Source organism: Copadichromis virginalis, linkage group LG13 (assembly GCF_057382275.1).
Source record: "Copadichromis virginalis isolate Kocher_CV1m ecotype Utaka linkage group LG13, C_Virginalis_male_GT1.1, whole genome shotgun sequence".
In the NCBI taxonomy this organism is placed as follows: Eukaryota; Metazoa; Chordata; class Actinopteri; order Cichliformes; family Cichlidae; genus Copadichromis; species Copadichromis virginalis.
Window position 1 is genome coordinate 25407959 of NC_140630.1, and position 11920 is coordinate 25419878.

At 41.7% G+C, this 11920-nt stretch overlaps 3 protein-coding genes across 4 annotated transcripts; 2 read left to right on the forward strand and 1 right to left on the reverse strand.

Moving 5' to 3' along the window:
• The first annotated feature begins 875 nt into the window (after window positions 1-875).
• LOC146695777 (zinc-binding protein A33-like) lies at window positions 876-2489 on the forward strand. The gene is made up of 5 exons (XM_085478202.1): window positions 876-989; window positions 1071-1304; window positions 1424-1470; window positions 1567-1709; window positions 1799-2489. The coding sequence occupies exons 2-5, from the start codon at window positions 1170-1172 to the stop codon at window positions 2392-2394; spliced, it is 921 nt and encodes a 306-aa protein (XP_085334328.1). The 5' UTR covers window positions 876-989; window positions 1071-1169; the 3' UTR covers window positions 2395-2489.
• A 1022-nt stretch (window positions 2490-3511) lies between these two features.
• Window positions 3512-8008, forward strand: LOC146695778 (factor VII-activating protease-like). Of its 2 annotated transcripts, XM_085478194.1 has the most exons (14): window positions 3512-3667; window positions 3906-4017; window positions 4054-4116; window positions 4221-4310; window positions 4422-4532; window positions 4656-4772; window positions 4885-4995; window positions 5076-5247; window positions 5325-5422; window positions 5509-6046; window positions 6139-6281; window positions 6374-6508; window positions 7158-7303; window positions 7421-8008. In XM_085478194.1, exons 1-14 carry the CDS (start codon window positions 3527-3529, stop codon window positions 7586-7588), a joined length of 2145 nt encoding a protein of 714 aa, XP_085334320.1. In that variant the 5' UTR covers window positions 3512-3526; the 3' UTR covers window positions 7589-8008. The 2 variants fall into 2 exon arrangements, with proteins under 2 accessions (XP_085334320.1, XP_085334319.1); XM_085478193.1 differs by having other exon boundaries at window positions 3906-4116.
• Window positions 8009-8755: 747 nt separating this feature from the next.
• Window positions 8756-11038, reverse strand: LOC146695779 (E3 ubiquitin/ISG15 ligase TRIM25). Its single transcript, XM_085476745.1, has 6 exons — window positions 10442-11038; window positions 10228-10323; window positions 9899-10132; window positions 9796-9818; window positions 9550-9683; window positions 8756-9462 (listed from the first exon to the last, which is right to left on the reverse strand). Exons 1-6 carry the CDS (start codon window positions 11036-11038, stop codon window positions 8852-8854), a joined length of 1695 nt encoding a protein of 564 aa, XP_085332871.1. The 3' UTR covers window positions 8756-8851.
• Window positions 11039-11920: the final 882 nt, after the last annotated feature.

The window sequence follows — 11920 nt, forward strand, 5'->3', positions numbered from 1 at the left end:
CATATCTCACACCCCCAGGAATTTCATCATAATCGGAGGTTTGGCAATTCTGGGTCTAAACCAGAGGAAGGCCAAATACAATCAGAAGGAGAGGTGAGAAACAAATGAATTAATCAAGCCTGACATGCTTATATATCAGATTTTCCTTTGAATTTAATGTGAGGTGACAGCTTACAAACACTATATGGTGCGTTTAGAGGTCATGGGGCCTCCCAGTGACGACTGGGAGAAAACTGAAACAAGAAGCTACTATACAAATTTAACATACCTGAAATCATCCATGCAGGAGTGACAGAAAAGAGCTAAAAGAAAAGAAAAAAAGGAAAAGTAGTTCAATTCTTTAAACAAGTAATAATCAAATCAAAATCAAATCAAATCACTTTTTATTGTCACATCACATGTGCAGGCACACTGGCACAGCACATGCGAGTGAAATTCTTGTGTGCGAGCCCCACAAGCAACAGAGATGTGCAAACACAACAACACAAACGAGCAAAATAGTAATGGACCTAGCAGAGAACTTCATTTTCTCTAATTCATCCAAGAAAAAGAAGCAATGAACCCACTGTGTGAAGGTACGGTATGTGTGAGAAACATTGTGATGGTAAAACTATAACAAAGGTTTGCCAAAGCACATGATAAGTATAAAAGTAAGTCATCAGCATATTGTAAAAGTTCGTAATCCTAACCCTTTCATACAATGATTCATACTATAACAAGTCTGAAACAAGGCTATCATGGCTGATAGAAGTATTTTCCTGTCGGTCATTGCTTTGTTGCCGTTATCATTGCATCATAATGAGCTTCTGCTTTTGCAGCTGCACTTCTCTGCCAGATCCACTTTGTTAGCTTCAACTGAGGTTTTCTCAATATGTGTGAAACCCTTTCTTTAGGAGACACTGGTAAAGCACCAAGAGTGTCTAAAGAAGCAGAGAGAAGCAGTCAAATATAGGCTGAGGAAACTCGCGGCACGACAGTCAGAAATCACAGTGAGTTCACAGAACAGAGAGGTGAAATAATTACTCGTGACAGGGCTGCAATTAACTTCTAAATATTTATGCCCGACTCAGAAAAAGTCCTCAGTGATAAGGAAGAGTATCATTCGGAAATATCAAGAAATCCAAGCTGTCCTGGATGAGGACCTGAGGATTACCCTGTCCCACCTGGAGATGGAAGAGCGGGCTGCTGTCTCTGCCTTGGATGAGCTCATGGAGAGGAACTGTTCTCTGATCCAGGAGATAGAGCAGGACCTGGCTAGACTCACTCTGGCATTGGACCAAACGGACACAGAGCCTGATACAATGGTGAAAAAGTTGACAATAGCCAGATATAACTGGAAATGTTATGTGTTTCCTGTCTTAACAAAAATATAAATCTGATAAAATAAAAATAATCGAGATTATCATTTTGCTTTTTTCCCCAGTCGTTCTTTTCATACCCTGAACAGGAAGACATGGAAACAGCAGAGAGGTAGGGAAATTAATTATAATCTATCATAGAAATAAGCTTCATATTGTACGTACCAACAGATGATATGTTTTTTTACTTACTGTGTGCCTCCACTAGAGTGATTGATCTGCTAAACCAAACAGACCCAAGCAGTGTGAGCCTGGATGAAGCTAAAGCTGAGCAGATCATCAGCCTCACCAATAACATGCTCCTGCTTGTCTGCTCCCAGACCCCGATGATCAAGAAACTCATCAAGAGCTGTCAGTTCACATAGTTTTATATTATTTATGATTACAATCAAACATTCAATTAAAACATTGTTAAATTCCAAAATGTAAAATATCTCCAGATTCCAGCGAGGTGTGCCTGGATCCGGAAACCGCCCACCCAAAGCTGATCATCTCTCCCCAAGGCGATAGTGCCACATATACGGACACCTGGCAGCAACTTCCTGACTTACCTGGACGCTTTGACACTACCCTCAATGTCATCAGTTTGCAGGGCTTCAGCTTTGGTCGCCATTACTGGGAAATCGATGTAACTGGGAAGACTTACTGGGAGCTCGGTGTCACCTACCCCAACATTCCTCGGAAGGGCACAACTGAGGACTGTTGGCTCGGCCGCGGGCCTGAGTCCTGGTGTGTGGAGTTTTTTGATGGCGAGTATACGGCCTGGCATGGAGGCGTTCCGCATCAGCTGCCTTTCACGAAGCGTTTCTGCCAGATTGGTGTTTTGTGTAGTTTTCCTGCAGGGCTGGTGATGTTTCTCGAGGCGGACAAAATGACACCCCTGTTTGCCTTCTGCACGGGAACCTTCTCAGACTGCCTCTACTTAGCTGTCTGCCCTGGTCATGACCACAATGGCAACAATGCAAAACCTATTGTTATCTGTAACCCTTCATCTGCCAACAGGGATCTCCGGTTTACTTCACAGAAGAGCTGTTGAACAGTTACTTTTTAAGCTGCTACTCCACAATAAGGCAAAAATATTAAAGCTGTAACTAACGACTTTTTAAAATAAAGAGATTATGAAGTTTGAAACGACTCTGTGAGCTTGTGCAACATTCTGACAGTGTTAATGCTCAGGCTGTGTAATGCTTTCTGTGCTCACAATAATATTTCAGTGTGATGCTGTTACGGTTGTTACAGTTAAGGCTGTGGGAATCATGCATGTCCATCACTTAGACCTTGAGACTTTCAAATTAAAACCAGGGTGTTACTAAAGCAAGAGCATCATTCTTTGTGAAAGTCTAAGAAAATATATCAGGTACTAATCTGTTTAGTAACTGTTTGGGTATCGCATGAGGTTTTCATGTAGCAGGGGAAAGTCCTCAGCATTGCTAACACATTATGGATCAGCTGGATTTGCCAGCTATTTCAGCGAATTATGATTTTAGTAAAAGCACACTGGTATTGATCCTGATATGAACCTATGTGTGGATCCAAAGTCTACATTCAAACAAACAGTCAGTCCTAAGCAAACATGCTCTCTGCACCTGGGCATGCTTGGCAGATTATCTTTTATTTCACTTAACATTTTTTGATGTGAGGAATTGGTTCAGGCTGGCAGACACAGTTATTATGCTCCATTAGACTAAAAAAAAGAAGATTTTTTGCCCTTAATAAACATTAAGACATTTTTTTAATGCAGCTGAAATGTATAAATTTTAAATGTTCATTTATTTAAACAATTAATCATTAAGAAAAATATGCTTGGTATAAACATGAATGTATACCAATCAAGTAAATTTATTTGACCACATTTCCTGAAATGTAATGTTTTACACTGTAATTATGTAACCAAAACTACATGGAAAACATTCATGTAGATATAGTAACTTGAAGTCAGCATTTGGGGGAAGATATCTTTTGATTTTAAATGTGTTTTTCACAAGCGATTGGTAAACTCAGCTGAATTTTTCCTATTATGTAGGACCATAAAGGTAACTATCTAAGAGCTCAGTTATAATCAATACAACTGACTCAGCAACACGGATGGATGCCAGACAAAAAAAACAAAAAAAGAAAAAAAAAAGACAGAAAGAAAGGGCTAACTCAAAGGTTAGTGTACTTACCAAATGTTTGGAAAAGTGCGGGGGCTCCCCCAGTCAGCTCACTCTCATGTTACTCTCCTACATGTCTTCTGGTCAACTGCCATCATGAACCTAAAGCTCCTCTTCCTTTGTCTCTTCTTAGCGGTGCTCTTCATACCTGCTGAAGTATGTATTAACTGAATTTAATAATCACATGCGTTGTATGTTATTTACATTGTGGCATTTTCTGTCAAAAAACACAGTAGATCATGTTTCTGTTTAAAAAGGTTAAATCAATAGCTTTAGCCACATATATAGCTAGATAGACAGATAGACATGAATATATAGCGTGATAGAGATAGTTATTTGGATGTGTACGTGCTCTTATGTTATGCTGTCATCTGCAATTCCTTAAAAAATGTAGTTGAAAGATAAACACGACAAACATCGGGACTCTTCGCATCCTGGAAGACATGGCAGACATCCAGAGTCTTCAAGTCCTGAAAGACAAGACAGACATCGGGACTCTGCACAGCCTGAAAGACAAGACAGACATCGGGACTCTGCACGGCCTGAAAGACATGGGAAACATGAGAAAAAGAGACCAAAAGGAAGGTTTAAAGATATAATTGAGGGTTAGTACTCCTTTATGTTGCTTTTGTAACATATATAGAAAATGGTTTGAAATGTAGTATTTAAAGAATTAAAACTGTAAATCTAAAGGAAAGTATTGTTCTAGATGTCGTCTTTATTAAGGTCGTGGATGAGGATGATGAGGATGATGAAAATGGTCATTCAGACTGGCTTGATAAGTTTCTGGACCTAGACGGTAAGATACTAACAAACGTCTCGTGCAAATCTGTGGCATGTTTTCTTCTAATGCTACAGAGGAAAGGTTTAATTTTGACATTACAGTGTGTTGTCATTTTTTATTTCTCAGGCCAGTGCACCCCAAATCCTTGCCTTAACAATGGTGTGTGTAAGGAGAAAGGCGGGAGAAAGTTCAAATGTGACTGTCCCAAACCTTACAAGGGAAAAAAATGCGAGAGAGGTGTGAAGAAAAAAATCCCTTCTCTCCATTCTTTTGTCAAATTGCATATATATGTATGCAAAGTGTAAAAAAACAAACTGAATTAATGTTATTAAAAATATCCTAATGGTGTTATTCTCTAAGGTCCAAGAATTTGTAAAAGAGGTCAATGCGGGTATGGCGAATGTGTACTGACTTCAACTCCTCCGCACTATGAGTGCAAATGCAAGCGACCCTTTCAGCCTCCAGACTGCAAAACTAGTATGTTGATATATATTTATATATATATTTTAAAAAGCCCAAATTCCTGTTTGGTGAGGATTTTAGCAGTTACTGAACAACAGCCTAAATTTTGTTTTATTGTTCTCCAAAGTTTCAGTTTGTAATCCTAATCCATGTAAAAATGGTGGCACATGCGTCAGAGATGAAAATGACTTTGACTGCCATTGCCCCGAAGGGTTCGGAGGACATTTCTGCCATGTTGGTAAATAATTCATTCTACAGTTTTTCTTCATATATATTTATCATAATTCATTGACTCACTGAGTAATTTACATTTCTCAGGTCCAAACGACTGCTATGTGGACGATGGAGAGTCATATCGTGGCAATGTGAGCGAGACGGATGATGGTGATGAGTGCCTCTACTGGAACTCCCACTTCATCCTGGCATCGGGTGTTAATCCCTTCACCTCCTTTGAGGACAAAGATGGCCTTGGCCCTCACAACTTCTGCAGGTCAGAAGTAACTCCATTTATACAATGTGCAGAAAACACCTATAAGAGGTCTGTCTCAGTGACGTTTTCTGATTCAGGAACCCTGACGGAGAGCCAAAGCCCTGGTGCTTTTTCAGAAGAGGCCACAGGTTATTGTGGGACTACTGTGATGTGCCAAAATGTCCTGTATCGACACGTGAGTTTTAAAGTGATGGGCAACATTTTGATCTTGAGTGTTGCCAGCAAAACATCTGTGCCATCTTCTTGGATCTGTGTTTTCAGATGGGCCGCCGACTGAGGTTGCTCCTACACAGCCTAAACCACCGCAGCCAGAACCGACACAGCCTAAACCGACACAGCCTAAACCGACACAGCCTGAACCGACACAGCCTAAACCACCGCAGCCAGAACCAACACAGCCTAAACCACCGCAGCCAGAACCGACACAGCCTAAACCACCGCAGCCAGAACCGACACAGCCTGAACCACCGCAGCCAGAACCGACACAGCCTGAACCACCGCAGCCAGAACCTACTGGTAAGCTGCCAGCGACTGCCATACCATCAACTGGGAAGCCCATCCGCCCTTCTGCGACACCTCTCCCTCCGACTACTGGACCAAAACAGTTTGCCACCTGTGGCATACCTCAGCCAAAAAAGGCTCTTACCCGAATCTTTGGGGGTCTGAAAGTCAGTCCAGGAGCTATACCCTGGCAGGTTTCTGTGCAAGTGAAGCCAACGGGCTCCGCTCAGCCATTCAGACATGTCTGTGGAGGAATTCTCATCGCAAGTTGCTGGGTGCTGACAGCTGCACACTGCATGTAAGGCTGCAAGGTTGAAGAACCAGTTTATGGTAGATTACAAGTAAGACAATGAAATATTGACTGAACCCTTTTGTTTTTTATTTGCACAGTGAACCAAACAAGGACATGCAGGTGCTGGCTGGAAGTCTCTCAGTGAGTAAGCCAGACCCCGGAACTCAGACCATACCTGTCGAAAGGACTATTAAAAATCCAAACTACAGGGAGACCAGTGAAGCTGTTTACAATGATATAGGTGATACTTGTCTCAAATGTTTCTGTCATTTTGTTCAGATGTTCTTTCTTTGAGTTTGTGGTGACATTTATATCTCACATGTATTCCTAAAGGCTTGTTGAAGCTGAGTGGGACTCCTGGTTTTTGTGCCAATGAGACCCAGTTTGTGAAAACAGCCTGTCTACCAAATGCGCCACTGCCTGATGGGACGGAGTGCAAAATCTCTGGATGGGGTGCTACTGAGCAATGTATGTAAGGTTACAAAAAGGTTGCCATTTTTCATGTACATAATTTGGCTTATTTGATAAACACTTGACTTGACATTTTCCATTGGCGATCGTTGGGAGTTCGCCTTGTAATCAGAAGGTTGCCGGTTCGAGCCCCGGCTTGGACAGTCTCGGTCGTTGTGTCCTTGGGCAAGACACTTCACCCGTTGCCTACTGGTGATGGTCAGAGGGCCCGGTGGCGCCAGTGTCCGGCAGCCTCGCCTCTGTCAGTGCGGCCCAGGGTGGCTGTGGCTACAATGTAGCTTGCCATCACCAGTGTGCGAATGGGTGGTTGTGTAAAGTGCTTTGGGGTCCTTAGGGAATAGTAAAGCGCTATACAAATACAGGCCATTTACCATTTTAAATGAAGCTTGAACTCTTTTCCAACACTTGATGACCTCTCCTTAACGACAAGTTTTGACACCTCAATATATCAATGCAGATGTGGACAGACGACCATTACAACAGGTTCTGGGTTTTTCCAGTGGTATCCATAGCTAGCTTTACAGGCAGAGATCACCTTCAGTAACTTTTAATGAACATTCACTCATTTTGTTCTGGAAGTGGGCATGAAATATGAAACAAAGAAACAAGGGTTACCCCCTAATATATTTCTGCATTATCTTTGCAGCTAATTATGGTTCCAGCCACCTGCTGGAGGCCAATGTCCTGCTGATCAACCAGGAAAAGTGCTCTGATCGTTCTGTTTATGGGAACATTCTGGACAATTCCATGTTCTGTGCTGGCTACCTAGAGGGAGGGGTGGATTCCTGCCAGGTTAGGACATTTGATGGTTTGATGCTGTTATAACATGTATATTACTAACGCATCTACAGAAAGTTATTACATTAGTTCCAGTAGTAGCATATAGTCAGCTGTACAATTTTGTTTCAGGGGGACTCTGGAGGACCATTGACGTGCATGCAGAACAACGCTAATGTTGTTTATGGAGTGGTGAGTTGGGGAGACCAGTGTGGGAAGAAGAACAAGCCTGGGGTCTACACACGGGTCACTCATTTCCTGGACTGGATCAAGGCAAATACTGAAGGAGCAATTCCTTGAGCAACCTTTGTTTCTCACTAATATGCCCGCCAGATCTCCAACCACTACACACTGTACGCTTTTCCTAAAATGTAATCAAATTATATGATTATTCAAACTATTCATAAATGTACTGGATATTAGCTGGATTGTCTTATCAGTTACACATAAAAGATGGAAAAATCTGAAATCCGCTGTTATAACATAAATGATGCATGCATGGAAAAAACCCAAAGGCTTGAATTACTTTTTTAATTAAGCACAGTGTGTTTGAGTGGCTGTATATGTGTGAAACAAAGAATGGAAAAGAAAATCTCACAATATAAGTAGCTATACCATGTTTCCTCTGGAAAATGGGGCAAGTTGCATCACTGAACTGAAAATGTCCTAAAGTTGTGGCAGAATTATTACATGATGCAAATAAATGCTTCTTCTTTCTGATGTGCTGTGTTGTTCCTGTATGTCCTCACCAAGCCCTAGGGTGGCTGAACTTTCAAAACCCTGTGATGGGTGCATAATGTTATTGTTTACAAAAAAAGAGAGAGTTATATTTTCTAATTGTGTTGAATGTGAACTTTCAGACTTCTTCTTCTTCTGCAGAAAGGTATTTATTTATTTACAATGAGCAAAAGCGTGATGCACAAAGAATTGTGTAAATCAGATTGTTAAGTGTCTTAATCTTTTCTAGACATATAGCGTTACTGTTCGTGTTATTTGACCTCAGTGTATTGTCTGCTGCAGGGCAACAACTCTGTAGGGCCATTGACATGTGAGACTAAAGGCATGCATGTCCTCCATGGTCTGATGAGCAGTTTACACACGGGTCATTTACTTTATGAACTGCATCAAGGCACACATGAGAGCTGCTAAGCTGCAGAAAGAGATCGACTTTGCCACAGAGCAAATGCACTGTTTGAACCTGATACCACTTAATGAAATATTTAGCGTACATGTCAACTGCAGAAACGGCAATGCTGCAATGATTACATAACTTTAGTCTTGACATTATAAAGTCACGGATATGTCTGCAGATGTGTCTTCTCATATATTATTATATAACCTAATTTTAGCAAGACGTTAGAGGTAGGTATATTCGTTAAAAGCCGTTGTAGCTTTACCAGAGTCAAAGCCAATCACGGAAACTTGGTGGTAGTCAATATTTTTGACAACCTAGATTTGTACAGCACGCTGGACATTTTCACAATGTAATTTTATGTGAGCACAAATGGAAAATTACACTTAAAATAATTATTTGATCAGTGACTCTGCATCCCACAGAGGCAGTTAAATGGTTCCTGTGAGTTCACTTTTCTCCTCACGTGTATGCCAATCCCAGGGGTCCTTTATCCAAAACAAGGTAAGAGGCTGTGTGTTGACTCCGTTCATATCAATGCATGGGTTAAAAATGGGATAGAGAGATTCTGTGCACTGCACACAGAAGGAGTGAAGCAGCCTCATAGCGTCGGCATCATAGAATGACAGCTCCCCCTTCTGGAGGTTTGCAAGTATGCCTAGCTTTCTGACTCTCTTTCCAACTGACAGCTGCTTTTCCTGAGTATCATGGCACGCCAGGTACTGTCCGTCTCCATGGTAGATGCACCAAGATGTGTTATTTACACCCAGACTGGAAGAACTCTGGCTTAAACTGGCTTTTTTATCGACTGACCCCGTGGTCACACCTATCATCCAGAAGGGCTTGTCTTGGACAATGACTTCCCAGTAATGCTGGCCACCTGTAAAACTCTCCTGAGCAAGGACGCTATACTGTGAGTCATATGGCTGAGGGCTCTGTCCTTCACCGAAAGGTTGGCGTCTCCAGTACACTTGTTTTCTGTCTTGGGATAACTCCAGCTTTGGATGAGCTGTTTTGAAGTCTAGAAGAGGAGAACTTAAGTCTGCAAATACAAATATTTACTTAGTACACAGTTATAATGATAATGAGAGTTGGATTTAGAATGTCAAAGGAAAAAAGCTTTACTAACATGACCACATTCGTGGAAAATGTTGGGACAAAGCGACCGAGAGTTCATCCACCAGCCTCTCTACTGTTCTCAGCTTCTCAGGGTCACAGAGGTCTCTGTTTACTTCTCGGATTGGAGCAAATTCCAAGGGATCACTGCAAATAAAAATAAAAATCATACCACAGGAAGGCTCAGTGAATAATAATATGGAGCAGCGTAAAGCATGGGCAATTTCAGGTTACAAACTGGACTCAGCAATATACTCACCAAAGATTCTGTGATGTGATTTGCTGTTTGAAAACAACAGGAAACATTTGAGCTATATTTGTGCTACACTTCTGGTCACGGTAAGTGATCATGTAAACCCTACCTGCAGAAACCGCAGATCATTGGTTTCCTGGAGAAGTGATTTGCTGGAGGCTCTGAATGCATCTATCTCTTTGATCTGAGCCTCTACAATGCTCCTCTGGGCCTCCAGCCACTCTGTCATGCATGTCTCCTCTGCGTCTATAATCTGCATCATTAGACGCTCATCGCCATTCAGCACGACGTGGATTCTGCTGTACTTGTCTGAGATTCTCTCTCTAAACTCTGCAGCAGAGGTCTATGAGATAAATGCATTGTTAGACAAACAAGAATGGCTTCCATCAATTTAAAAAGTTAAGCAATTTAAGAGTGTGATTTCTGTATTGGTTGTACCACTGTTTGTGTATACAGTGACTCCAGGTCTTTGATGGCATGTTCAGCTTCACTTCTCCTCTTTAGTAGCTGGTTCATTGTGGTCTCAAGCATACTCTAGAGACAGAAATACAACATGCCTCTGGTAAAACAACCAACCAAACAAACAAAAAACAACAGGAAGAAAATAGATAAATATTCCTCACAAGTAATGAAAAGAGATTATAATAATCACCTTAAAGTCTGCTTTGGCTTCATGCAGTTGAGAGGCTTTGTGATGTTTGTGCGTGCCAACCAGGACACACAAACAGCACACAGGTACCTTTTCCTCCATACAGAAGAGCTTAAGCTCATCGCGGTGCTCCCTGCACTTCAGAGACAGTGGATCGCTGGTCACCTCCACCACTGTGTGCTCCCTTAGAGCAGACCTCTGTTGGTGGAGCAGGGCGTGAGCCTGGCACAGCGAGGCATCGCAAGTCAGGCATGTTCTTATGGCTACTGATGGCATCTCTATGCAGTGGTCACAGCAAATAGTTGATGATGATTTAGTTTCACTAGTTGAAGCTGCTGCTTGTCGCTCTGCTGCTGACAGCGTCTTAGTGGTGAAGTCCTTTACTTTGGTCTGAAGGTCTGCATTTATCTTCAGAGTGAGGTCAGAGGGGAGAAATATCTGACACTCCGGGCAGAAGAAAGGCCCCTCATCAGACACATCGGTTTCCCAGACAGCCTGTATACAGGTGAGGCAGAAGTCATGCCCGCACTGCAGCGTCACAGGATCAATGAAGAAATCCTGGCACACAGGACACTTCAAAGTTTCCTCCATGGTCCCCATAGCTCTGTGTACAGGTGTTATGGTGGCTCAGTGTGCACTGTGCTTCTGACTGTCCTGCTCATTAATGTTTCACAGGTCTGTCCTGGCATGCACAAACGCCACTCACGTGGCTTTAGTGTCACATTACTGAAGACTGTTTGTTTTGGTTTTTTGCTTCACTAGCAGGTTCAAATGGTTGACACACAAATTAATGGCACAGTTTCAAAGAAATTGATTAAAATACAAGTCAACAGTCCAAAATGCAGGGTCATTTAATAAAAAAAAAAAATGACAGGAAAAGGGAATCAATTTAGTGTGAAATTTCTTTCGTTTGAGCACAGGTGTGTGATAAAGTAATCTCAACTTGAGATCTCATAGGACGCTTGCTCTTCCGGGTGTAAAAAGAGCCAGGAAGTCACGTGAGTACTTAAGCGAAGCTTGTTTTATTTTGTAAAGATATAATTTCGAAAACTTGAAAAAAGCGATATTAGTTGTTTACAGTCACGCTTGTTGTTGTCAGAATTACATTACAAAATATTTCCCATTTAAAAAAATATGTTATTGCGATGTTATATTGCCCCTAGAAGAAACGACATTACTTTTTAAAATATGCCTATCACTTGTAATTATAAATAACAATAATAGCATAATACATATTGCAAAAGTCTGCATTCTCTGTGATATAGACGGTGCATGCTGATAAAACTGTTCTGCACTATTTGCACAACCCAATCTTCGTTTCAGCGTTAAGTGTGTAGTACTGTCACTCGACGTCTCTGTACTTGTGCAACCCGTGCTCACTCACAAAAAAATAAAATAAAATTCATGCGTACGTTAAAACTTTCTTGCGTAAGCCAACGTCTTATGTCGTCGTCCCCCCCCCCCCCCACGATATTTTATGTG

Excerpts from the sequence above, each read along its gene's own strand:
- LOC146695777 (XM_085478202.1), top strand. The coding sequence starts at position 1,170 with ATGGAAGAGCGGGCTGCTGTCTCTGCCTTGGATGAGCTCATGGAGAGG. Across the intron at positions 1,305-1,423 it reads ACACAGAGCCTGATACAATG|TCGTTCTTTTCATACCCTGA; the intron begins GTGAAAAAGTTG and ends TTTTTTCCCCAG. Across the intron at positions 1,471-1,566 it reads GACATGGAAACAGCAGAGAG|AGTGATTGATCTGCTAAACC; the intron begins GTAGGGAAATTA and ends TGCCTCCACTAG.
- LOC146695778 (XM_085478193.1), top strand. The coding sequence starts at position 3,527 with ATGTTTGGAAAAGTGCGGGGGCTCCCCCAGTCAGCTCACTCTCATGTT. Across the intron at positions 4,311-4,421 it reads TAAGTTTCTGGACCTAGACG|GCCAGTGCACCCCAAATCCT; the intron begins GTAAGATACTAA and ends TTTATTTCTCAG. Across the intron at positions 6,282-6,373 it reads AGCTGTTTACAATGATATAG|GCTTGTTGAAGCTGAGTGGG; the intron begins GTGATACTTGTC and ends GTATTCCTAAAG.
- LOC146695779 (XM_085476745.1), bottom strand. The coding sequence starts at position 11,038 with ATGGGGACCATGGAGGAAACTTTGAAGTGTCCTGTGTGCCAGGATTTC. Across the intron at positions 10,133-10,227 it reads CACTGTATACACAAACAGTG|ACCTCTGCTGCAGAGTTTAG; the intron begins GTACAACCAATA and ends TTTATCTCATAG. Across the intron at positions 9,684-9,795 it reads ATCACATCACAGAATCTTTG|TGATCCCTTGGAATTTGCTC; the intron begins GTGAGTATATTG and ends TTTTATTTGCAG.